The sequence below is a fragment of the Ostrea edulis genome, chromosome 2, assembly GCF_947568905.1.
Source record: "Ostrea edulis chromosome 2, xbOstEdul1.1, whole genome shotgun sequence".
In the NCBI taxonomy this organism is placed as follows: Eukaryota; Metazoa; Mollusca; class Bivalvia; order Ostreida; family Ostreidae; genus Ostrea; species Ostrea edulis.
Window position 1 is genome coordinate 89,142,313 of NC_079165.1, and position 24,453 is coordinate 89,166,765.

Genomic DNA, 24,453 nt, shown 5'->3' on the forward strand with positions numbered 1-24,453 from the left:
ATGCCGTTTTCCAGATCAGTGCGTCGATTGATGTAGCCTGCTTATACCCTGACCGTCCACGGACTGCACTTGATAACTCGACCGTGTCCGCAAATGATACGCATGATTGTGCAGTGAATGATGGATGGACGGTGCCAGTAAAGCCCATCATCACCACGGCGCCATCTTACAAAATCGTTATGGACGCTTACCATTTTACACAGACGTGCTTGACCGTTGGACTATATATTCTAGGTTTACAAACTTTACTTCAACTTCTTAAACTTACTTAGCCTATTGATCAATACCAATATCTGGAGGAAGACTATTGATAACCACGTGATGTACAGCGCAGGTACACACGCTTCCGTTTTCAGGGGGGATAACTAGGCACACATTATCAGGATACCAGAGTCATTTAGAGGTGATCATGCGACTGATCGTGAGGACACATCACCCACATCATTGTAAAAATGCATGAATTTATAATTCTGAGATCGTCGAAGGTTTTCTGAGACGGTGCTTTGCATACATGTGCATATTTAGCCCATATATCAAATCTTTCACGATTTTCACTCATGTATAATACATAGCCTAATTTTTGTAACAGGAACTGTTCATTTGCAAAATTAATAAAAATTTATAACTTGTATACTTATAGACCTATAAAATGTATTTACGAAAACATTTATTCATACTTTAAGAAACTGGCTTTATAATGCAAAAGGTGTCATTGTCCGTTCCGATTGGTTTAATGAAAACAGTTCAATCTCAAAGATAGCATCAGCAGCCCGGAGAAAGAGAAAGTGGGCGTGGTCCCATTAATCAGCACGTGACGACCGTGTCATCGTGGCTTGGGGTTCGGCGACCGAGGTATCTTGAATTAAATCATAGACAATACACATCTCGCCTATTCATTTCTGCTCGGAGGAAAACGTAACTCAACGAATAATCGTATCATTTTGTATTGTAAGTGGAAATACAATATGAAAAATTCCATTGCCTCTGTCTAATATATCCGCTCATCAGCTTCTGAAAAGTGCTTTTAAAAGTATTCAAAGATGCGCCCTCGTATCAGATATCTAGTATTTATCCAGACATTTTGACAGACCTACGACGACTTAATGAATTCGGTAATATATGACAGTATGACAAGAGTGAATAATTAATTTAGGACAGTCTTTAATTTACAAAATTACATAACTATGACATTTCGTTTTTAAATGAATATGAAAAAATTATGTAACAACTGCTTCACATCCCAACGAGAAAAAACGCAACAGTAATCAAGTGCGCGACTTCCAATGGATAAGAAATTTGTAAAGGTGCCTTGTGTAAGAGGAGAATTTGATCGACCGATCGTGGTTTTCAATCGCGTCTGCTTTGATAAATTCTGACTGGGTGCATCCTTTAATTGCGGAACATCACTACATTCTGTGTGATAAGTTACACACGGGCCTATTATTAACCGATTTTTATGAATGAACATTACGAAATAACTGGTTTCTCTCAAATCATATAGAATCTAAGATGACATATTTGTTGGATATAAAATATTTTACGCATACTTCAAAAGATGCCATTTGTATGAAACCTACAAAATGAGATACATTAACAGAATATTAAGCACGTGGTTCGTTGTTCGGAACGGAGATTTCGTAGAGTAGTCAGCCTCCCGTGTCCCAGATTGTATCACGCAATGCCGCCATTCCGCGTGGTCATCGTCACTGCCCAAATTATGATAATTAGCATAATTATGCTCACATGACTTACCGAAGAATGTGAAAAAGAACTTTAACGACTTCGAATTTTAACTACGCAGTTAAAATACGAAATTATCCGTGTCTAATAAAGGAAATCTGGTAAATATTCTTAAGTCTAAAAAGTGAATCTCTTATTGAAATGGAATGCAAGAAATGGACTGCGCTAAAGTCACTGACTATATACACTGACTACATACACTGACATAGCGTGAGGTGGTTCGCGTGCCTCGTTAGTTAACATGCACATAGTGCAGAAAGTGAAGAGTTCGGCGTAAACAGATTTTATTGACAAGGAAACTCCTGGAACGTCATGCAATGTGACACATTATTGGCAGGTTGCTTTGCACTTTGTGCCATACAAATGATCTTTTAGGCCAACATTGATTAATTTTTAGATTTACGAACATGTAAAAAAAAAAAAAAGAAGTTCATTTGCTGCTGTCATGTTTTAAATTACCCTCCGCTATCTGTTTTCTGTAATCTTAATGATCTAAAGACAGCAGTGGCGGATTTATCGGGGGCGCAGCCCCCCCACCCCCACCCCCACCCCCCGCCCCCTACTAATTTCAATTTAGAGTAAATCGTGGTCTCTTCTTTAGAAAAATGTAAACGATAAAAGAAGCAATAATTTCTTCCACTCTCGGAGAAATAAATGACAAAATCTTTTCATTTATTGAATTACTTTTATTGGGAGAACTTACATTATTTCCAAAAGCCCTTAAAATTTGCTTCATTTAATTAATTTCACCTTATCAAAAATGACAGAATATAGTAAAAATGACTGCATAGGAGACATATTTCAAGCCCTTTTAAATCTATAAAATCCAGGAGGCCCCCACCAGGACGAAGACCCACTGGGAGCCTCAAGGCGGCCCCCAGACCCCCTGCCTCATAAAAGTTGCGCCCCTAACCACCATTCCTGGATCCGCCCCTGGACAGTGTTTAAAACTGAAGTAAGTTATGTTGTGTGTGAGGGAAAAAGAGAACCCCTCAGATATGTCTTCTTTATCAGATATAAACTCAGAGTCGAGGTCCTTATACATCGGGGGGAATGAAATATCGCAATACTATTCCCCTCCCCCCTTTTTTAAAGAATGTGTGTTAACCTATGATGGAATAAGCAATCATCTAAAAAAAAAAAAAAAAAAAAACCCAACAAAACGTAAAAAGAAAGACTGTTTTCAAAATTTTACTCCCCAAAATCTATAACTATTTGAAAAAATAATGGAAGAATGACTTGATGCAGACCCATTTCAATGGATATAGAAGAACATGTACAATTTGCAAGCTTTCTGGTTAAGAGACCAAACGGCTGATTGTAAGCCTCAGAAAACCAATGACGTCATGTGGGTCTCGCTGGAAAAGATCTAAGCTATTTTTAACAGCAACATTTGCTATAAAATAAATAGAGAATATAAACAATAGATTCTTTTTATACACAGATAGCTCCCATCTCGACCATTGACATCGGCAACACCTGGGGAGTACCTCTTCTTCTATTTATAGAAAAATACTAACGAGGTACGAGTGCATTTTGCACACCATCATTGAGACGGTTGTTGCCGCGGATTATCTCGTTTTGCATGTGCTTTATGCTGTAAATAATGGGTACACCGGACGATAATCCACGAAAGAAACTTACAATTATTCTTGCACACTCGGCTAATTACCACAAATATCCATAGCAACATCTGCGTCATCAAACAAACTAATCTCTCCGTCAAGTCACGTGTAGCCAGACTATTTTGCCAAAGAGAACCCGTTTTTCTTATTATACTTACTTTTCTGTAAACCAACTTTCTCATTTAAACGCTGCATTTTGTGCATGATGCGAATGTTTCAAATGCGTTGATTTGAATGCATAAAGGAACAAATGTAGGTGCTGGTTGATTTGAATATCATTTAACAATTATACAAACATGCACAATTTCTTATTAATATTTACATGGCATCATGCAACTCCCCGAAGATTTTATAATCTATCATAGTGGGAGAGATAATTGCATATCAATTTATTCCGCCTGATTTTGGCTCGGCTTCGCTGGAGCTCTTGTTAGCGCATATTTCCATGCACAAGAAATTTACTACCAGCCGTATAGTACGCATTGTTATCACTGGCGAAGGTCAGAATTTGGGAGGAGAACAACTCACATTTGGAAATGTCCATGAAATGTGGACATAGAGGGGGGGGGGGGTGATTCAAAGCTGCAGACAGAATGTCACAAAACCACAAAAAGAGGATTTTTAAAAACTCCATCGGAGAAATATCTCATCCTTCTCTATCCATTCCCGCTGGTATCGAAAAGTTCCAAGGTCAAGGCTACATTCAAGGTCATCGAGTCTAAATGATAGCCTTGACGAAAATGCACTCTGGTCCAGATCAAGTCTCTGATCATGCAAGCTATAAAAATTCATGAATTATTCGTATTAGACATGTACTATAGGAGGAATTTCACAAAAGCACTCTACTTGTCTAAATGTTCACTTTTTTATATGTTTATGAAAATATTATACGCCTCCCGGGACCCCAATAAAATACCTTGTGTCGGATTTCTGCTGAACTTTAACCCTCAATTCAAAATATTAATGCATTTTTGCTTTGCAGACTACATACGTACGGAAATATGCCAATATAAAATAACACCGCACTAAAGTGATCGTTACTCCGTGAGGATGATTAAGAATTACGCCAATTCCAAGATTTTTTCAAGCACTTAATAATTCATTTTACAGTTTTCAAGAATGCAATACAAACAATGGGGATTTTTAGAGAAATTAATTGACTATTTTCAGGGAGGATGATTGTGAAATCAGCTACAATGTAAAGATCAACACTTTATTTCAAATTTTAAAAAAATGCTTGGGCGGCGGAATGCAAGTTTCTATATTGGTTTTACAGAACTACCAGACAACTGATGAGTCATCGTATCAAGGCAGTGTTGGCACGAATGCAAGAGAGAGAGAGAGAGAGAGAGAGAGAGAGAGAGAGAGAGAGAGAGAGATCCCTTTCTTTACGGGCGGGAACTCTTGTTTCACCGCGGTTTTTTCTACACATTAAATATTGCATGTACACTAGTATTAGTACTTGACATCGGGGAAAGAACATTCCCGAGTACCCGACAGGTAGTACTTTAGTACTTGTAATTAGGTAAGTCTGATGTACTTAATCAAATTTCCCTGTGTCCCACGTGTTGCTTCTTCTGCAGAGACATCTCAGCATCGCGAGGAATGTATCCGCCACATTTTACTTCCGCATTTCTGTCTCTTACAATTATTGTCACCTTCCCACAGCCGTGTCCAATTACTCCTCGGCTTTGGTCTTCGCTTGACCAGGGGATTATTGGCCTTGTTGGCCGGTTGGGTCAGTGCTAAAGGACGCTTAACCACACCCCTACCCCAGGGACGTCTCGCTGTCCTTCTTGGTTTGTCATTAATCATGGATACTACATGTACATATCATTTGAGTAAATATAATTCAGTCTGAGTGCATCAGTAGATACTTTGACACATTACTGTGAGTACTTACTGTCACTGCTGGTAATGAAATCGCAGGGGTCCGGCCGCATAAATCCCATTGGAGATGGTTTTCATTAACATTACAGCATTAACAACGCACCAAATAATCGTTCAAAAAATCAGCAAAACTTATTCGATTAAACCACATTTTGCATAGTGCAATTCATGGTAGCTTAATCACCATGGCGATGCAAACAGAGAAACTCAGAGATTTTTTTCCAAGGTAAAATTCACATATTTCATCCTTTCCGGATAAAGAATTTCGAGTAGATTAGCTAGTTCCATGTTATAATTTCGAAATATCTTTTGCATCTTCGAAAAAACATAACATGCACCTTTCCGCCATGATAATTTTAAAGAATTGTTGCCCTACGTCATACTCTACAAATAAGGCACCACCGGTAACCCAAGACGAAGAGTAGCAACAAGCGTCTCTCTCCCTTTCTTCCTTTATCTTACAGACGCTTTGATGCAACGTGCTTATCATGTAAAAGCCAATGCACATCTGGAATTTCTTTTGGAAAAAGGTCGCTTCTGTGTTAAACTGCGTGGTCAACGTGAATTGGGAATAGTAGTCTTGGAAGGACAATAGACGAGTGATTCAGAGGGAGGGAGGGAGAGAGAGAGAGAGTAATGTTGTAAGTGGAGCAAAAATAATTATTTTTGGAATGTTGTTGATGTTAGATTTGCTCGCACGGTGGTTTGGTTGTTTACTTACTGAGACCTACAAGGGGTTATTTTCCTGACAAAGGCGCGAGTGAGAGAAATACGGAAAACAACAGATAGAACGATACAATGGTAGTTTCTGTCTCATCGTACTGCGTAGGTCTGTATAAATTTTTATGCAGTCTGTCATTGCTAACATTGTAAAGCAGAAGATTCCCAAGAGGCCACCTCGTTTATAACTATACACAACAAACACATTTGTATATAGAGATGGAGGATTAATGTAGACTTGCACCACTATCATACGGTAGACTCCTTATTTTACGCGTGTACAATAAATCGCGAGAAGAATTCGCGAGTGGACTGTTAATCAAGAATTTTTCTTTTTTAAATATTTGCATTTCAGTAAATACAAAAATAATGGCGAGTAATTTTATTTCGCGAATGACGCTTTTCGCTAATTACGCGATGATAAATTCCTCGTGTATATTTAGGAATCTACAGTAGAGTCTTGTAGTACATTCAAATGCATCCTGTTGATGCGATAAGATGTCGTTACGGCTGCTTATAGGTTGTAATATTTACATTTCCTATGTTTTTGTCTTTGATATCTTGGCCATTTCTTCATGAATGCAATACAAATGTGAACAATATGCGTATGAATCTCGATAAATATAGTACGATCTATTTCAACGGCTGGAAATTTCGACAGAAATGAAGGTATGGAATGTAAATAGCAAAAATAAATTTTGAAAATATACGAGAGCAAGAAGTGCAACGCTTCACGCCAGCATACATCAAGCGTTAACGTGTTTCATGAACTATGCTAGGGTGGAGCGCGTGGCAGTTCATGCCCTCATGTATTTTTAAGATTGAACTTTATTTAAATAATCAAATTACTTAATGTAAACAAATAAAGGATGAAATGTATCACCAGTTCTGTTAATTTCAGTAAACATGTATGACCAATAATATCATAAGGCTCATAATGCTCGCCGAATTGAAAACTACTTTTACAAAATCCCAATCTTGCCACCGGAGACAAAATACAACCACTTCTCGTTCATAACGATTTTATTTATGTGATTTGCGTACAAGTTCGTTTTGACTAATTACCTATTACATAGAACCACAATAATGTATGAGTCTCCCACCAACTGAGCAATAAGACTTTAATACTGAAAATATTTCTCCAGTTGTTTTTTTTTTTCTTGGTTTTTTTTTTATACATCAAGTCAAAAATACATACTATCAAACTTAATAATGTATAGTAAAATATCAATATACGATTTGAACTTTATTGTACAATGAGGACTAGTGATTTCCCCTCAAATGCAAAACTGGATAAATATGGACCATATCATAGTCCCAATCTGCTTTATTCCAGCACGAAATGTACCTTCTCATTGGATCAGAAATAGAAGGTAGTGATAATCTGGAATAAACTAAGCAGGTACATGATCTGGTCCAGACCACGTGGTCACACGGTTTAGTGACGATGTATTCCGAAGCCGAGGAAACGATGTTCGGGTTCTCTCTAGGCGGGGAACGTTGGAAATGACGTTCTTACTTTTCTCTGTAAAATATTGTATTACATAAAATCATTTGTACCCTTTACCATTTTTCCTTGTATCTTAGATGACGAGTTATCAGCAGAAGAATGGAGATATTCTTGATATAACAATAATCATCATTTATTTGATATAAATTTCCTTTACAGTGAACGTAATTTTCATATAATTTACATATCACAGATAGAAAATAATTGGCACCAACACTGCGTGCGAAGCTTGTGTACTCGCAACTGCATGCATGCTAGCTGTGCAGAACTTTTGTTCTCTGAGGAAAACATTGATACCCCCACCCCGGAGAGCTCAAGTTCTGCAGTATCATCCATGCATACTAAATGCCATAGCGCTGAACAAACAAACAATAAAAAGCACGATGAAAATCAATTTCTGAATAAAATGACATTGAAATAGATTAGATTGCTCCTCATGAGTGTTTTTTAAAAAAAAACAAATGAAAGATTCCATAGTGCAAAGTGACATCTAATTCAGATTGTATCCTGGTGAATAACAGTTGAGGGGTAAGGATTTAGGTGTGTCTGGGTGCTGCAGCGCATGTAAGGCAACATCGATATCAAAGTCCGTCAATTGGGGCGGTGTTTTAATGCCATTGGCTGAGGTAGGCTCTCGTTGGGTATATTTGAATGACGTCACTGGAGTTGCTGACTGTGCTGAAGGAGATCGTGACGGATGTCTTAGATCCGGGTACTTTCCTCGAGGTCTGTTTACTTGCACGTGCTTTTTGTACAGTGGATGTGCTGGTGGTTTAGTGTCCGAGCGCGCGGAATTGGGGGTGCGAGGATAGTTTTTGCTTGCAAATGAGGAAGGTGTGCTAACGGGTGGGACTTCTGACCGCACAGTCATGCGTGCAGGGGGACGGGGTGTGACCCCGTCTGCCCTGTGATACGCGTTCAGAAGTCGGCTTATCGTGTCCTTTTCTGAAATTAAATGAATGAAAGCAAAATATATACTAAATCACACCACTACATTTAGCAAAGTTCTAGCAAATCTCGCACACAGGACGAAAAATAAGAATGAACATAATAAATAAAGTATTAAAATATCCATTAATCAACATCAAGTGATTGAATATTCAACATAAATGGCTCGATCTCCAGGTCGTTGGCACGTTTAATGTAGTGTAGATAGGTTAAGAATTCATGTCCCATTGACTTCTTGGAGCGTGAGATTGTATGATAATGAATTGTATTTAAAGAGAAATGACGTCTGAACACCTACAAACATTATAATTTCAAAAAACGTCAATGGTGCTTGACGTCACTTTTGTAGAAAACTCAAGACATTTTACAGATGTTCATCAACAGCATAAATTTCCTAAACTGTGTGATGGACTGGTGGTGCTTTGAAGATTGCATCATGCAACAAAAACCTCCAACATGCCATGGTGCGTATAAGAACATCTGACCATGAAAACAAACATTTTCAGCCGTTACATTTCCACAATGTTATAATCCTTTTTACCTAGTTCATGATTTAACAGATTAAACGCTTTCCTATCATTACCTTGCCTAACACTCCCTAATTTAGTACACCCATACTTTTACTATTGCTAGTATTCACTTATTTAATGCATGGACCCAATCCTTTCCTACAATTTCCTGATTTAGCCCCCCTACCATTATCTGATTTCAAGTCTTAATCCCCTCCTAACATTCTCTAATTTTACAGTCCTAATTTTCTCTGATTATTCTGTATTTACAATCCTACTCCTCTCTTATCAATCTCTGATTTTACAGTCCAGTTTCTTTCGTATCAATCTCTGATTTTACAGTCCTACTCCTCTCTTATCAATCTCTGATTTTACAGTCCACTTTCTTTTGTATCAATCTCTGATTTTACAGTCCACTTTCTTTTGTATCAATCTCTGATTTTACAGTCCACTTTCTTTTGTATCAATCTGATTTTACAGTCCAGTTTCTTTCGTATCAATCTCTGATTTTATAGTCCTATTCCTCTCTAATCAACCTCTGATTTTACATTCTTATTCCTCTCTTATCAATCCTTGATTTTACAGTCCTGTTTCTTTCGTATCAATCTCTGATTTTACAGTCCTATTCCTCTCTAATCAACCTCTGATTTTGCATTCTTATTCCTCTGTCATCAATCTCTGATTTTACAGTCCTATTCCTCTCTTATCAATCTCTGATTTTACAGTCCTGTTTCTTTCGTATCATTCTCTGATTTTACAGTCCTAATCCTCTGGTATCAATCTCTGATTTTACAGTCCTATTCCTCTCGTATCAACCTCTGATTTTACAGTCCTATTCCTATCTTATCAATATCTGATTTTACAGTCCTATTCTTCTCTTATCAATCTCTGATTTTACATTCTTATTCCTCTGTCATCAATCTCTGATTTTACAGTCCTATTCCTCTCTTATCAATCTCTGATTTTACAGTCCTGTTTCTTTCGTATCATTCTCTGATTTTACAGTCCTAATCCTCTGGTATCAATCTCTGATTTTACAGTCCTATTCCTCTCGTATCAACCTCTGATTTTACAGTCCTATTCCTATCTTATCAACATCTGATTTTACAGTCCTGTTTCTTTCGTATCAATCTCTGATTTTACAGTCCTATTCCTCTCTTGTCAATCTCTGATTTTACAGTCCTATTCCTCTCTTATCAATCTCTGATTTTACAGTCCTGTTTCTTTCGTATCAATCTTTGATTTTACAGTCCTATTCCTCTCTTATCAATCTCTGATTTTACAGTCCTGTTTCTTTCGTATCATTCTCTGATTTTACAGTCCTATTCCTCTCTTATCAATCTCTGATTTTACAGTCCTATTTCTATCTTATCAATATCTGATTTTACAGTCCTATTCTTCTCTTATCAATCTCTGATTTTACATTCTTATTCCTCTGTCATCAATCTCTGATTTTACAGTCCTATTCCTCTCTTATCAATCTCTGATTTTACAGTCCTGTTTCTTTCGTATCATTCTCTGATTTTACAGTCCTAATCCTCTGGTATCAATCTCTGATTTTACAGTCCTATTCCTCTCGTATCAACCTCTGATTTTACAGTCCTATTCCTATCTTATCAACATCTGATTTTACAGTCCTGTTTCTTTCGTATCAATCTCTGATTTTACAGTCCTATTCCTCTTTTGTCAATCTCTGATTTTACAGTCCTATTCCTCTCTTATCAATCTCTGATTTTACAGTCCTGTTTCTTTCGTATCAATCTTTGATTTTACAGTCCTATTCCTCTTTTATCAATCTCTGATTTTACAGACCTACTCCTCTCTTATCAATCTCTGATTTTACAGACCTACTCCTCTCATCCATCTCTGATTTTACAGTCCTATTCCTTTCTCATCAATCTCTGATTTTACAGTCCTATTCCTCCCTCATCAATCTCTGATTTTACAGTCCTATTCCTCCCTCATCAATCTCTGATCAGTTACAGTCCTATTCCTTTCTTATCAATCTCTGATTTTACAGTCCTATTCCTCTCTTATCAATCTCTGATCAGTTACAGTCCTATTCCTTTCTTATCAATCTCTGATTTTACAGTCCTATTCCTCCCTCATCAATCTCTGATTTTACAGTCCTATTCCTCCCTTATCAATCTCTGATCAGTTACAGTCCTATTCCTTTCTTATCAATGTCTGATTTTACAGTCCTGTTCTTCTCTTATCAATCTCTAATTTTACAGTCCTATTCCTCCCTTATCAATCTCTGATTTTACAGTCCTATTCCTCCCTCATCAATCTCTGATCAGTTACAGTCCTATTCCTTTCTTATCAATCTCTGATTTTACAGTCCTATTCCTCTCTTATCAATCTCTGATTTTACAGCCCTATTCCTCTCTTATCAATCTCTGATTTTACAGTCCAGTTTCTTTCATATCAATCTCTGATTTTACAGTCCTACTCCTCTCGAATCAACCTCTGATTGTACAGTCCTATTCCTATCTTATCAATATCTGATTTTACAGTCCTGTTTCTTTCATATCAATCTCTGATTTTACAGTCCTACTCCTCTCGAATCAACCTCTGATTGTACAGTCCTATTCCTATCTTATCAATATCTGATTTTACAGTCCTGTTTCTTTCGTATCAATCTCTGATTTTACAGTCCTATTCCTCTCTTATCAATCTCTGATTTTACAGCCCTATTCCTCCCTTATCAATCTCTGATGTTCCAGTCCTATTCTTCCCTTATCAATCTCTGATTTTACAGCCCTGTTCCTCTTTTATCAATCTCTAATTTTAAAGTCCTGTTTCTTTCGTATCAATCTCTGATTTTACAGACCTACTCCTCTCTTATCCATCTCTAATTTTACAGCCCTACTCCTCTCATCCATCTCTGATTTTACAGCCCTCCTCCTCTCATCCATCTCTGATTGTACAGTCCTATTCCTCCCTCATCAATCTCTGATTTTACAGTCCTATTCCTCCCTTATTAATCTCTGATCAGTTACAGTCCTATTCCTTTCTTATCAATGTCTGATTTTACAGTCCTGTTCCTCTCTTATCAATCTCTGATTTTACAGCCCTATTCCTCCCTTATCAATCTCTGATGTTCCAGTCCTATTCTTCCCTTATCAATCTCTGATTTTACAGCCCTATTCCTCTTTTATCAATCTCTAATTTTAAAGTCCTGTTTCTTTCGTATCAATCTCTGATTTTACAGACCTACTCCTCTCTTATCAATCTCTGATTTTACAGCCCTACTCCTCTCATCCACCTCTGATTTTACAGCCCTACTCCTCTCATCCATCTCTGATTGTACAGTCCTATTCCTCCCTCATCAATCTCTGATTTTACAGTCCTATTCCTCCCTTATCAATCTCTGATCAGTTACAGTCCTATTCCTTTCTTATCAATGTCTGATTTTACAGTCCTGTTCTTCTCTTATCAATCTCTGATTTTACAGTCATATTCCTCCCTTATCAATCTCTGATCAGTTACAGTCCTATTCCTTTCTTATCAATCTCTGATTTTACAGTCCTACACCTCTCCTATCAATCTCTGATTTTACAGTCCTATTTCTTTCGTATCAATCTCTGATTTTACAGTCCTATTCCTCCCTCATCAATCTCTGATTTTACAGTCCTATTCCTCTCTTATCAATCTCTGATTTTACAGCCCTATTCCTCTCTTATCAATCTCTGATTTTACAGTCCTGTTTCTTTCGTATCAATCTCTGATTTTACAGTCCTATTCCTCCCTCATCAATCTCTGATTTTACAGTCCTATTCCTCTCTTATCAATCTCTGATTTTACAGCCCTATTCCTCTCTTATCAATCTCTGATTTTACAGTCCTGTTTCTTTCGTATCATTCTGTGATTGTACAGTCCTACTCCTCTCTTATCAATCTCTGATTTTACAGCCCTATTCCTCTCTTGTCAATCTCTGATTTTACAGCCCTATTCCTCTCTAATCAATATCTGATTTTACAGTCCTATTCCTCTCTTATCAATCTCTGATTTTACAGCCCTATTCCTTTCTTGTCAATCTCTGATTTTACAGTCCTATTCCTCTCTTATCAATCTCTGATTTTACAGTCCTATTCCTTTCTTGCCAATCTCTGATTTTACAGTCCTATTCCTTTCTTATCAATCTCTGATTTTACAGTCCTGTTTCTTTCGTATCAATCTCTGATTTTACAGTCCTATTCCTCCCTCATCAATCTCTGATTTTACAGTCCTATTCCTCTCTTATCAATCTCTGATTTTACAGTCCTGTTTCTTTCGTATCATTCTCCGATTTTACAGTCCTACTCCTCTCTTATCAATCTCTGATTTTACAGCCCTATTCTTCTCTTGTCAATCTCTGATTTTACAGCACTATTCCTCTCTAATCAATCTCTGATTTTACAGTCCTATTCCTTTCTTATCAATCTCTGATTTTACAGCCCTATTCATTTCTTATCAATCTCTGATTTTACAGTCCTATTCCTCTCTTATCAATCTCTGATTTTACAGTCCTATTCCTTTCTTATCAATCTCAGATTTTACAGCCCTATTCCTTTCTTATCAATCTCTGATTTTACAGTACTATTCCTTTCTTATCAATCTCTGATTTTACAGTCCTATTCCTCTCTTGTCAATCTTTGATTTTACAGTCCTATTGGTCTCTAATCAATCTCTAATTTTACATCCATATTCCTCTCTCATCATTCTCTGTCTCTACACCCCTATTACTCCATACTTTTCTGGTTTTACAGTTATAATCCCCTTGCTATTTTTTGATGTCCCCTGCTTTCAATTTCACATTAGCTTTCTTGTAGTGTAAGGTATATTTGAAGACAACTGGCTGAAACTACACAATACTCTAGCTATCTATGGCATTTCAATGGTTAACAACTTCAACGATCCATATCAAATTCTACTTACCAGTTAAAAGCAGAATTAACATTAAACATTCAGAATTCAAAATATATAATGGCTGAAAATATTTGATTCACGGTTGAAGGGTGCTAACACTCCACATCACAACAGTAGCTTTGCTAAGGTACCGACCTTGACCTTCAGTCTTTTCCAGGTATTTCTGTAAAGCTTCCTGTCCCAGTTTTTGACCGACCTCTCTGATTTGTGTGACGACATTGTCAGCGTTGTCGTTGTAGTGACGGTCGTAGGTTGTCCGCCCCTTTATATGATAAAAGCGGGAGGAGGCGGTGGGAACTGAAACACAAGATACGGGTACTTTGACACGAAGTTCTGACATAAAACTATGTACGAGTAGATCCTCAACACGATCACGATAATTATCACGTGTACAATCACAGAAAAAGTGTACAACGGTGGGTTGCAATCTCCCTTTGATTGAACTTGGTTATTTTAACAAAAAATGGTAATTAATTTTGCCATTTTTAGGTCTTCAATCCCCTTTTTGAAGCGGGAAATGTAAAAACTTGGGTCGCAACTCGTCTTTGAAAATTTGCTAGATTCGTTTAGGTAAGAGTTAAGCTATGTAGAATGTATATTACACTAATTTGATTTAATTTAAACAGTATGCATTTTGATAAATCATGACATGATAGGTCAGCAGGCACTACCAATTTAAGTCCTCTCCGTAGAAGGTACAAGGTCATACAATCATTAGAATATATACATACACAAAGGATATAATAATTTGAAGATTGCAATAATGTAGGTAATCTATGTGATGGCAGCTTATAATTAATTCACAAATGTATTATATTAATTGTGTGAAATTATTAAATAGTTTACACTGTGGTGTGCAATTGGCAATCATTATAGGTATTTATAAATACTATAAACAGAAAAAAAGAAACATCAAAATAAAAGAAAACGGATATTGGTTCTATGATAATAAAATGAAATTGGTTGGATTTTGAATGCTGAAGTTGACCTACTTGTGCCGGTGGCAGCCACCGGTTTCTTCCTGTTGCTCCCGTATCTGTTGATGGGAACTTGGAGTTCCTCCTGGGGGTTGGGTTTCTGGTAGGAGTACCGGGTCACACTATCCAAGGTGTACGGCACGTTAGCTTTCCAGTCAGGGGGCAGGGTGTAAGCACTTTTTACCTGAAAGCCTTTGCGAAAGAGAAACGAAGTAGAATGAAAGATAACTCTCAGAAAGAAACAGTTTAGTTTTCAATAATTGAATTATTTCCCTTTATTTGATAAAACCTTGTACGTTGAGTTTTTACAGGATATTTTTATAGTGATTCGCGAGGGGAAAATAAAAGTAAATGCAAAAGTTTCCAATCGATGAAAAATAAAACACTTTATTTTTCGTAAGTCCATAATTGTATCCAAGAAATTTTGTCATCCAGAATTGTACCCAAAATTTATGATGTACATGTAGATCTATGTTCTTTATTTAGAATAGTTGTTAGTTGAGGGCAATGTTTTATAGTCAGCAGAAAGAAAATAAAACGACGACAAGTTACTTTCATTTTTGTTTGTAAGTGAGTAAGTAATTTTGGAACTATTTACAATAAACAAGTAACATGAGCTAGAAAGCTCTGACTGTCTAATTATTGTTTTAACAAGAAGTTTGGGTAAGCTCTCTCATACCCCCTCCAATTAGCCACCATATATATATATCTAATAAAAATAAACTACTTATATTGATATTTAAATAGTTTATTCTAATTTTCTAGTAAAATCAAGCATGACAGGCAGCAATAGCCTCGTGTATATGCAATAAAATGTTACTTTTTACATAAAATGTTCTGCATGTGAGTAATTTGCATCTTAAGTTTGATCGAGAGGAGAAACATTTTTTGCACCCAATGTGTTTTACTTATGGAACGTACTGTGTATATAAACTTTATCAGAGGTTTTAGGGGAAAGTGGGATAAAAAGAATTACTGTATTCATTGATACATACGGTAACCTATCATTGTCAAATGTATTTCATTGATTTAGAATATTTATAAGCATTCTGGCCTGGAGACCCTATAACCGGAAATAGACTTTCAGTGAAACCTATATTTGGTATCTAGTATATTTGAACTTGATCAGTCACACATTCATGATTTAGTGACATTTTGAATCAAGATTGAAATACGGACTTGTTGTGAACTTTAAATACATATTATGAATTCCATTGAACTAAACTTGGACTGAAGTCTCTTCTCAATTTCTGGCCACAGATCCATAGTATGATAGTTAATCAGTACATTAGGTATAGTATGATTGTTAATCAGTACATTAGGTATTTAGTAGTAGACTAAGATGATTTACCTTGTGGTATTCCTAAGTAGTCATTCTGGTACGTGGACTGACACAGACGTTTGTGGACCTGTCCAATCATATCGTCCGTTAGCTGCTCGGACCACGGACTGGGGTCCTGTTCCGCTTTCGCCTTGGACGGAAATTTCCAGACTAGAAAAGACTGTAAGGAAAATTCATAGCTTTCTTAAGACAGTCTTATCTCTGGGGATTACAGGTAATGCAATACATTAAAATTCACATCTGTAAAACTATTTTACTATGGAAAGTTGCACGGTACAGAAAAATCAATTTGTTTGAGATATTTAAATTTATTAGTGTCCTTCATTTTACAATGCGGAGGTCCAGAATTCAGATTTAATCTTCTTAAACATACATCTTTTTAATTATTGTTCAATGCTTTTAAATATATCTGTTGATAGAAAGTTTAGGATATAGGTAAATGATTTACACGCAGACATGAGGGTTTCTCAGGTGATTTAACATTACATTAGTATTTTTACTACACATTTCTCCAATGTTTTTACATCAATGCAAAGGACAAAGTGATATTGAAATAAAGAATTTAGTACAAGAAACAAATTCTTGATCAATCAAGGACCCCGGAAAACATTTTGGCATACAAAAGCATATTTTTAAACAACCATTCAAAATATTAAATATGAAATTGTCATAATCATTGATTTATACACCCAGTAAAAGTACAACTTTTAAAAAAATATCATCAACATTCATGCATAGTAAAAAATAGTCCGGTTCTCTTCTAAAGTTATTATTGAATGTATACATATGTAACATGTAGGTTCTTAATTTGTTGACTTTCTTCATGACATATAAAATGAATTGAATTGAAATTGAACACATGGTGTTTTTTTTGTTTTTGTTTTTTGTTTTTTGTTTTTTTATAGAGTAAGGACTTAATTTTCATAAGTCAATTATTTAGAGATGCATAGCACTGAATTGAATATATATATAAATAATTTCTTCATATTATTAAAATGACAAATCGTTGACTTTGACTTCACGGACACTTAAATTACAGTAACTAGGCCTACATTTTAAAAAATGAATAGGGGGGATGTGGTGGTGGAGGGGTATCCTACACCAATCGTGTGAGCTCAAATGAAAAATAATGTCACAATATTTGCATTTTTTCTCGAATATTTTCAGCCTCGCTCCTCTGCCTTTGTGAACTTCTCCTACAGCTAACACGATTTTATAGAATAAGGCTTATGAAATTGTAATTTAGTGAACTAGGCCTTTTATACCATTGACGTTCAATAAAGATTATAGATTACCTGTACAGGTAACGTTATTTAAACTACCTACACACCTATATGTTCACATTTAAAAGATCACCGTTAACAGCTGTGATGGCCGAGTGGTTAAGGCGTTGGACTTGAAATCCAATGGGGTCTCCCCGCGCAGGTTCGAACCCTGCTCGCAGCGTATAACTTTTTTTTTAAATTATTTATTTATTTATATTACAACACAATTATTATTGATCGTGTACATAAAATTCTTAAAATGTATTTTTAATTTTTAAAAGCAGTACACCTTATATGGCATAATGGTATACGACGAGACAGGGCGTTAAAAATTAAATTGTATTTGTTTTGTACAATTATTTATTCATGCATCACAATAGTGGACACATGCCACACTCTTGGATTCCATGTATTAAGAAAATATAAGACATGTGTGGGTTCTCTAGTACCTGGTCTGAACAAAATAATGTAAATGTAAAATGGATTCCAGCCGTTGTAAAACAAATGTTACCAGACAAATTTATTCAAACATGGTTCAGTGATATAAGCGACTCATCAAAAAGCCAGATATACAGAATATTAACGACCAACTTTAGTTATGAAAATTATATCAACATATTGCCACACAAACTTAGAAAGATTTTTCTGAAATTCCGAACATGAAATTATCTATCATCTCTCGGTGGAAACTGGGAGATGGTGCAATATCCCTCTCAATGAAAGAATTTGTAAAGTATGTAACTGACATGCTGCTGATGAATTTCATTTTATTCTTGAATGTCAAGAACTAACGAATTTAAGAAAGAAATATTCAAATGTTAGATACTGTACACTGTACATCACCAAATGTCATCAGTGTTGCGAACTCGTCGACTACATTTACTAACTTTACAACATTAAACAATCTATTTAAGTTTATTCTAAAAATATGAGATAGTCGGATAGTCTGTCCTCCATGTCTCTTTCCATTATAACATACTTTGTATATATTGTATATTTAAGTCTACAGAGCATCTCTTATATAACCTCTGACAAGTGTATAGTTGTAATGATAATATAAATATGCATGCTCCTCGCGTACCATTATATGCTTTGAGTGAATAAACTGAAGTTGAACTTGAAAAAACCACACAATATCAATATTGAAATAGATGTGTGCAATCATCGCATCAATTTTTATTGCCTTGACATTAAGTATATATATATATATATATATATATATATATATACATGTATATATATATATATCTTACTTCTAATGGGTGTGGTTTGTTACTCCGAGACCCCGAGGCTGTTCCACTCCTGATGGGAGTGGCAGGTCTGTTGGGCTTTTCATGAAACTCCTCAGTGTAGTGTGTGTCACCAATGGGGCCTTCGAGGGGGTGTGAGGCTGTAAACCCTTGCGAACTCTGCGGCCTGTCATGGTAAAAATGCATCTCATGAATATCTATCACGACATTTACTACCCAATATCCTAACACAAGTTATCATTTACCACTTTGTCTATCTAAAAATAATCAAATGAATAAAAATAAAATAATACCCCCTAAAAAACACAATCACCCCCCCCCCCCCCCAAGCAAAAAAAAAAAAAAAAAAAAAAAAAAAAAAAATCCAACATTTTCGCGTTTTGTATGTACATGCACTATGATTAGATATGGGTACGGTACCATATTTACATAATAAAATACATGGAGAAGTTTCCGTAATAAGGGAAATCAACCGGCGTAACCTGATAATATCCATGATCAGGGCCTAAATAGTGACAGATTGTTTATTTCAACACACTCTGAATAAACACACCCAATTCTTGGTTTGGTATACAGTACGGAATCATTTTCCACTTTCTAAAGCTTGGTTTAGCAATTTGCTCAACGACTAAAAATAGGTCCCTCCTACTTACTTATCTTCCTGCCTACCTTCCCTACCTACCTACAAATCATCCTACCTTTCTATTAATCTACATACCCGCCTCTAATCTTACCTATTATCTTACCTATCTATACTTATGTAAAAATGATGGGTCACGAAGAAGAGACGAACTGTACTTTGATTTTAACCAAAATACAAAAACAAAACTACACCCGCACCGCAAGTCATTAAATTAATTGGATTTTTTTTTATATCAGCGAGTGGAAAGTCTTCCTGTATTGCGTTTCTTTTCAAAATTAGATTTCAGACAATATGTAATGAATAAGGTTGATGACCGGTTGAAGTACGGAAGTGGGTTTACCATCCCTTCATAGGACGGTTACCGTACAGGTTAGGAGGTTAGGGTGAGTATTTTCGTCACTTATACATGACAGCTACAGTTTTGGGGTGGGGTAGACATTCAGTCAATTCACAGGATATTGCCATGTTGCAAAGACAACGACATCGTGGTGTTGCTTTTAAAAAGTCATTCCTCTAACTTTTTTTTTTTATTTATTTCTTACAAAATGAAAGTGTTCACGAACTTTTATACACAATTTTCTTTGTATTTAGCTGTTTCTTAATCAAAGGGACTGACTAATAATTTTTCGCCATATTTTGTTTTTCATTTTTAATTATCGAAATCTACTGTCTAATGTATTTGAAAGGGCTCACAAAAACATTATGCTTATACATCATCACAGAAGCTCAATTTAGAGAGTTTATTATTTGTTTTGTAAACAAAGACTGCAGTATGTTATTGTTTACGAGGTTTTCAAAAGAAATGAATATCGATCCAAGTTTATTATATCACATTTCAAGCATTCTTTAGGGAAAATGTGTCGTAACTGTACAAAATTAAGATGCTTTAAATGACAAAATTAACATCTCACAGGTTGTTTGTAAATATAAAAAGACTCGAGTCTTTCTTTACATAATACAGAGTTAAGACTAAAATATTGCTCTTATCCTTGCATTCAGAAGGTCAAAGTTTTGGCTGTCAACATTAAATGGGTTATATTTTTTATATTAAACATAAAAAAATGAAAAATATTTTGTTCAAAAAACGTGAACCAGTCCCTTTAAAGCATGGTTGCGGACGTATATTTACAGTAAAAACTGAGTCTCAATATGAAGAATGATGTCCCAGAAAAAAAAAAGAAAATCCCCCCCCCCCCCAAAAAAAACCTCAAAAATAACTAATCCGCGGAACAAGTTGTAAAAACACGGAACGATGCGGTTTAAAAATCGTCAACAGAATAAGGCAAGGCAATTAATACTAGAGGGAAAAACATGCGACATCCCTCATAGAAAACAGTTCTAATATCGGAATGAAAACAGAACACCTGAGAAAAAGTGCCAGAAATAAAGGTGAATATATATTTATGAGATAAGGGAAACGCGGAATGAAATAGTTAAATATATATTCATGAGATAAGGAATACGTAGAATTGAATATAAGTAAAAACATGTTTATATTTATGAGATAAGGAAAATACGGAATGAAATAAAAATAAATATATGAGATAAGGAAAAACGCGTAATGAAATAAAGGTGAATATATTCATGAGATAAAAAAATCACAGAATGAAATAAAAGTAAATATATATTTATGAGATAAGAAAAACACGGAATGATATAAAGGTTAATATATATTCATGAGATAAGAAAAACATGAAATTGAATGAAAGTGAATACATAATTATGAGATAATAACAAGAGGCCCACAGGCCTTATCGGTCACCTGAGTACTAGTGAAAAGGTATCGCTACTCCCAAGGGCTATGAAATCTAGAAAAAAAAATCCCTGTTCTGAATATCTGAGCTAAATTCTAATGTTCAGCATAAAACAAGATATGTTCTTAAAACTTCAATGCCCTCAAAAGTGCATACACTGATGAAAGGCTTTACATAATATAATAGGTGTAGTACATCAAAAGATATGACTAATTTGGACCAATCCTAAAGTCAAAACCCTGGGTTGTGAAATTCATCATTTTTTGTACATCCTTTTCTGCTATTCCTAAGTATGCATTTAGATTTTATACAGTATCAGCAAACTTACACATAAATACTATATACAAAGTTTGACCCCACTCTGCGGTCAGAACCACTAATCTGGGGATCATCAAATACAATTTTGGTAAAGGACTACCTGCTCTTTCTAAATATCCATTTGGTTTCAATTTAGTATCAATAGCACTAAAGAAGATGTTATTTAGGTGTGTTACACATAGACACTATATAGTAAGTTTGGCCCCGCCCTGGGGTCAAAACCCTTACCCCTGGGGTCATGAAATTTACAATTTTGGTAGAGGTCTTCCTCCTCTACATCACTATGTTTTTACATGTTTCTTAAACATGTGCAGTTCTAGAAAAGAAGATTGTTTAGAAACTGTCAATTCTGGGCAGTTTTTACCCAGCCCATAAGGCCCCAGGGGTGCAGGAATCTTGAAATTTACAATTTATGTTCCCCTTGTTCCAAAGATGCTTCATACCAAATGGAATGATAGTTATCAAGAAGAAGTTAAATGTACCAAGTTTGGGCCCGCCCGTTTTTTAAAGATAAATATATACACTGTAAATGTATATTCATAGGGGGGGGGGGGGGGTTAGTTACTTAACTTTGTAATATGTGTGTGGGCCTTACGATACCAGTGTTGAACAATAACGGTATATATATTTAGGTCTATTGATAATTCTTTTTCTTTATGTTTTATAACCATGGTGTGCATCTATTACAAAAACAAATAAATTAGAATACATGAGTGCTTCCTGCTTAATTTGAGGTGACTCAACAATTAATATGCCCAAAATATTTTTCGGATGAAAGATATATCAATATTGAAATGATGGATGAACTAATGAATAGAACTGAAAAATTAAAATTCATCGAACATAAATAAAAATACATGTATAATAATAAAATTATGCGACAATAAAATTAAACAAAAAATCCCGCCGAACAGATCTACGGATGATACATAACTATACAAAGGTACGGAATCCGGAACACATTAAAACCTGATGTTGACAAGCCTTGAACACATACTGAGACCATTTATCTAATGTTGGTTTTAATGAGCCGTCTTTCTTTCTTGAACACTGATGTCTTGAAAACGATACAAAACAGCCTTTCTACGTAATTAGGCACAAAACCAGCAGCAACAACAACAAAACCTTATATAAGTTATCATTATTCTGGAATCGTCACTTTACTAGTTGTTCCACCTCATTCGATATCATATAGGAATTTTACAGGAACTATGTTATGATTTATTAATGAAGATTAACATTAGATCTAACTACTGCCTTACTAGATTTGTTTTAGGAATCTAATTTGAATCGTCTACTATCATATCTTTACCCCCCCCCCCCACCCCCCAAAGAAGTTGCAACATACCTGTGGGCTGTTGTTTCCTTGGGTTCCTTCACGGGATAGTCCCTGGAATACGTAGTCTGGTAGGGATTCATCGTATAATAGCTTTCTTTCCTACCTGTAAAGATAGACTAGCATTATTGTGACGTCATAGAAGGACCGTTGCAATTGTGATGTCACGATATTGGATTGTTACGTCACAGTAATTAAAAAAAAAAAAGAATATTGACATAAAGTAGTTCGTGGATATTGGGGTTGTATAGCAAATAAAGGACCAATTAATCATAGGGAACAAAATGAAGGAGAAAACGGTTGACGGGCAAAGAATATTCGGATTAACATTCAACAAGGTCTTATAAGCAAGCTGAACATGTTTCTAAAGGCAAACGGGTTACAAAATAAAAACCACGCGTATTAGAGCAGTTCGTTTGTATGTACACAAGAACACAATAGAAATTTTCTTATCAATGTGGTTACGTTGAAGATAAAAAAGGGCTCTTATAGAAAACTTTCTAGATCCTTTATCGTGTGCATGTATTCGAATAAACCGAGCTATTTATTCTACTGATGTCAAGCCATCAAATTGCCATTTTTCAAATCATTTTTCTCTGCCTTCCTACACACTAACAACCTATGCACCGCACCCCAAGCACCGTTATTAATCGGACATTTGTTAACACATGCCACAGTAATATATAAATTAGTAATACATGTATAGTCATATTAGATAGTCTGACTTTGCTTCCATGCAATCAGTACACACTGAGTCATCAGAAAGCTATCTCGGCAACAGTTATATACATATACATACTGATTGGGCAATAAAACCGTTACCTTCGTTTTCGATTTCATCATCTGAGTCTGAAACAAAGGCCAATTACATTAATGAAGAAAAGATCGATGACTGGTTTTGACCTAGAGTGATTTCGGTATTGATAATTGGTAACCTGCTTTTGAGAGTTGGGACCCTCTATAAGTGCAGTGTGGTAGCTTACCGTACGCCGGGAGGGCGGTGGCTGGTCGCAGGGATGGGGGAGCGGAGGATGGGCCTAGTTGTAATGACGCCAACAGTTCTAAAGCTTTGGCTCGGTCAGCCTCCGAATCAGTCTTGTCATAGAACGCCTGGAGATCTCTTTGCAACCCTGGGACAACAAGTTCGTCCCCAACCTATTGAATACAAATTAAAAACGTTCATTCTTCGCTATACGCCATGTAACCCGCGACAGGGTGGAGTAGTTAGGGGGTGGGGGTCAGGGCGGACTTACCCGTGTGTCTGTGTTAACATACTCCACTCGGGGTGCAGGGATTGAATCCACTGGTTTTCGATAGTATGCCAGAGTCGCCATTTTCACATTGTAAACGAGAATTGTACAACTGAACCATATGATTTGCTGTCGTTAAAGCCCCGAGTCTCGTTGTCAAGCAAGTCGATTTAAACATAACAGTGCCGCATGTCTCAATGAACAAACCCCCACTAGTATTGCCTGATTTCCTGACTATGCATTATATATGCCGTAGAACATGCCTTATAAGCGTCTATTTAAATTTCATTTTTCAAAGAGCAGAAATTAAATGTGTTTGTTTATCAAATACAGGACGGGTAATTCAGTGGAAGAAAGCTAGTTATTGACGTATTTGGGAAAAGAAATTAAAGGAACACGTATTTAAAGTTTGATCTAGTTCCGTCCATTGATCGAAGTCTCGATGTAAATCTACTTAGGACTCAT

At 35.9% G+C, this 24,453-nt stretch overlaps 1 protein-coding gene and 1 non-coding gene across 3 annotated transcripts; one reads left to right on the top strand and one right to left on the bottom strand.

The window, feature by feature from the left end:
- Positions 1-6,980: 6,980 nt before the first annotated feature.
- On the bottom strand, positions 6,981-24,223 carry LOC125679154 (testis-expressed protein 26-like). Of its 2 annotated transcripts, XM_048918126.2 has the most exons (9): positions 23,992-24,223; positions 23,722-23,893; positions 23,561-23,587; positions 22,751-22,844; positions 18,691-18,853; positions 16,182-16,332; positions 14,846-15,022; positions 13,989-14,150; positions 6,981-8,430 (listed from the first exon to the last, which is right to left on the bottom strand). In XM_048918126.2, exons 1-9 carry the CDS (start codon positions 24,070-24,072, stop codon positions 7,976-7,978), a joined length of 1,482 nt encoding a protein of 493 aa, XP_048774083.1. In that variant the 5' UTR covers positions 24,073-24,223; the 3' UTR covers positions 6,981-7,975. The 2 variants fall into 2 exon arrangements, with proteins under 2 accessions (XP_048774083.1, XP_048774084.1); XM_048918127.2 differs by lacking the exon at positions 23,561-23,587.
- On the top strand, positions 17,537-17,618 carry Trnas-uga (transfer RNA serine (anticodon UGA)). Its single transcript has one exon. It is a non-coding gene; the product is annotated as a tRNA-Ser (tRNA).
- Positions 24,224-24,453: the final 230 nt, after the last annotated feature.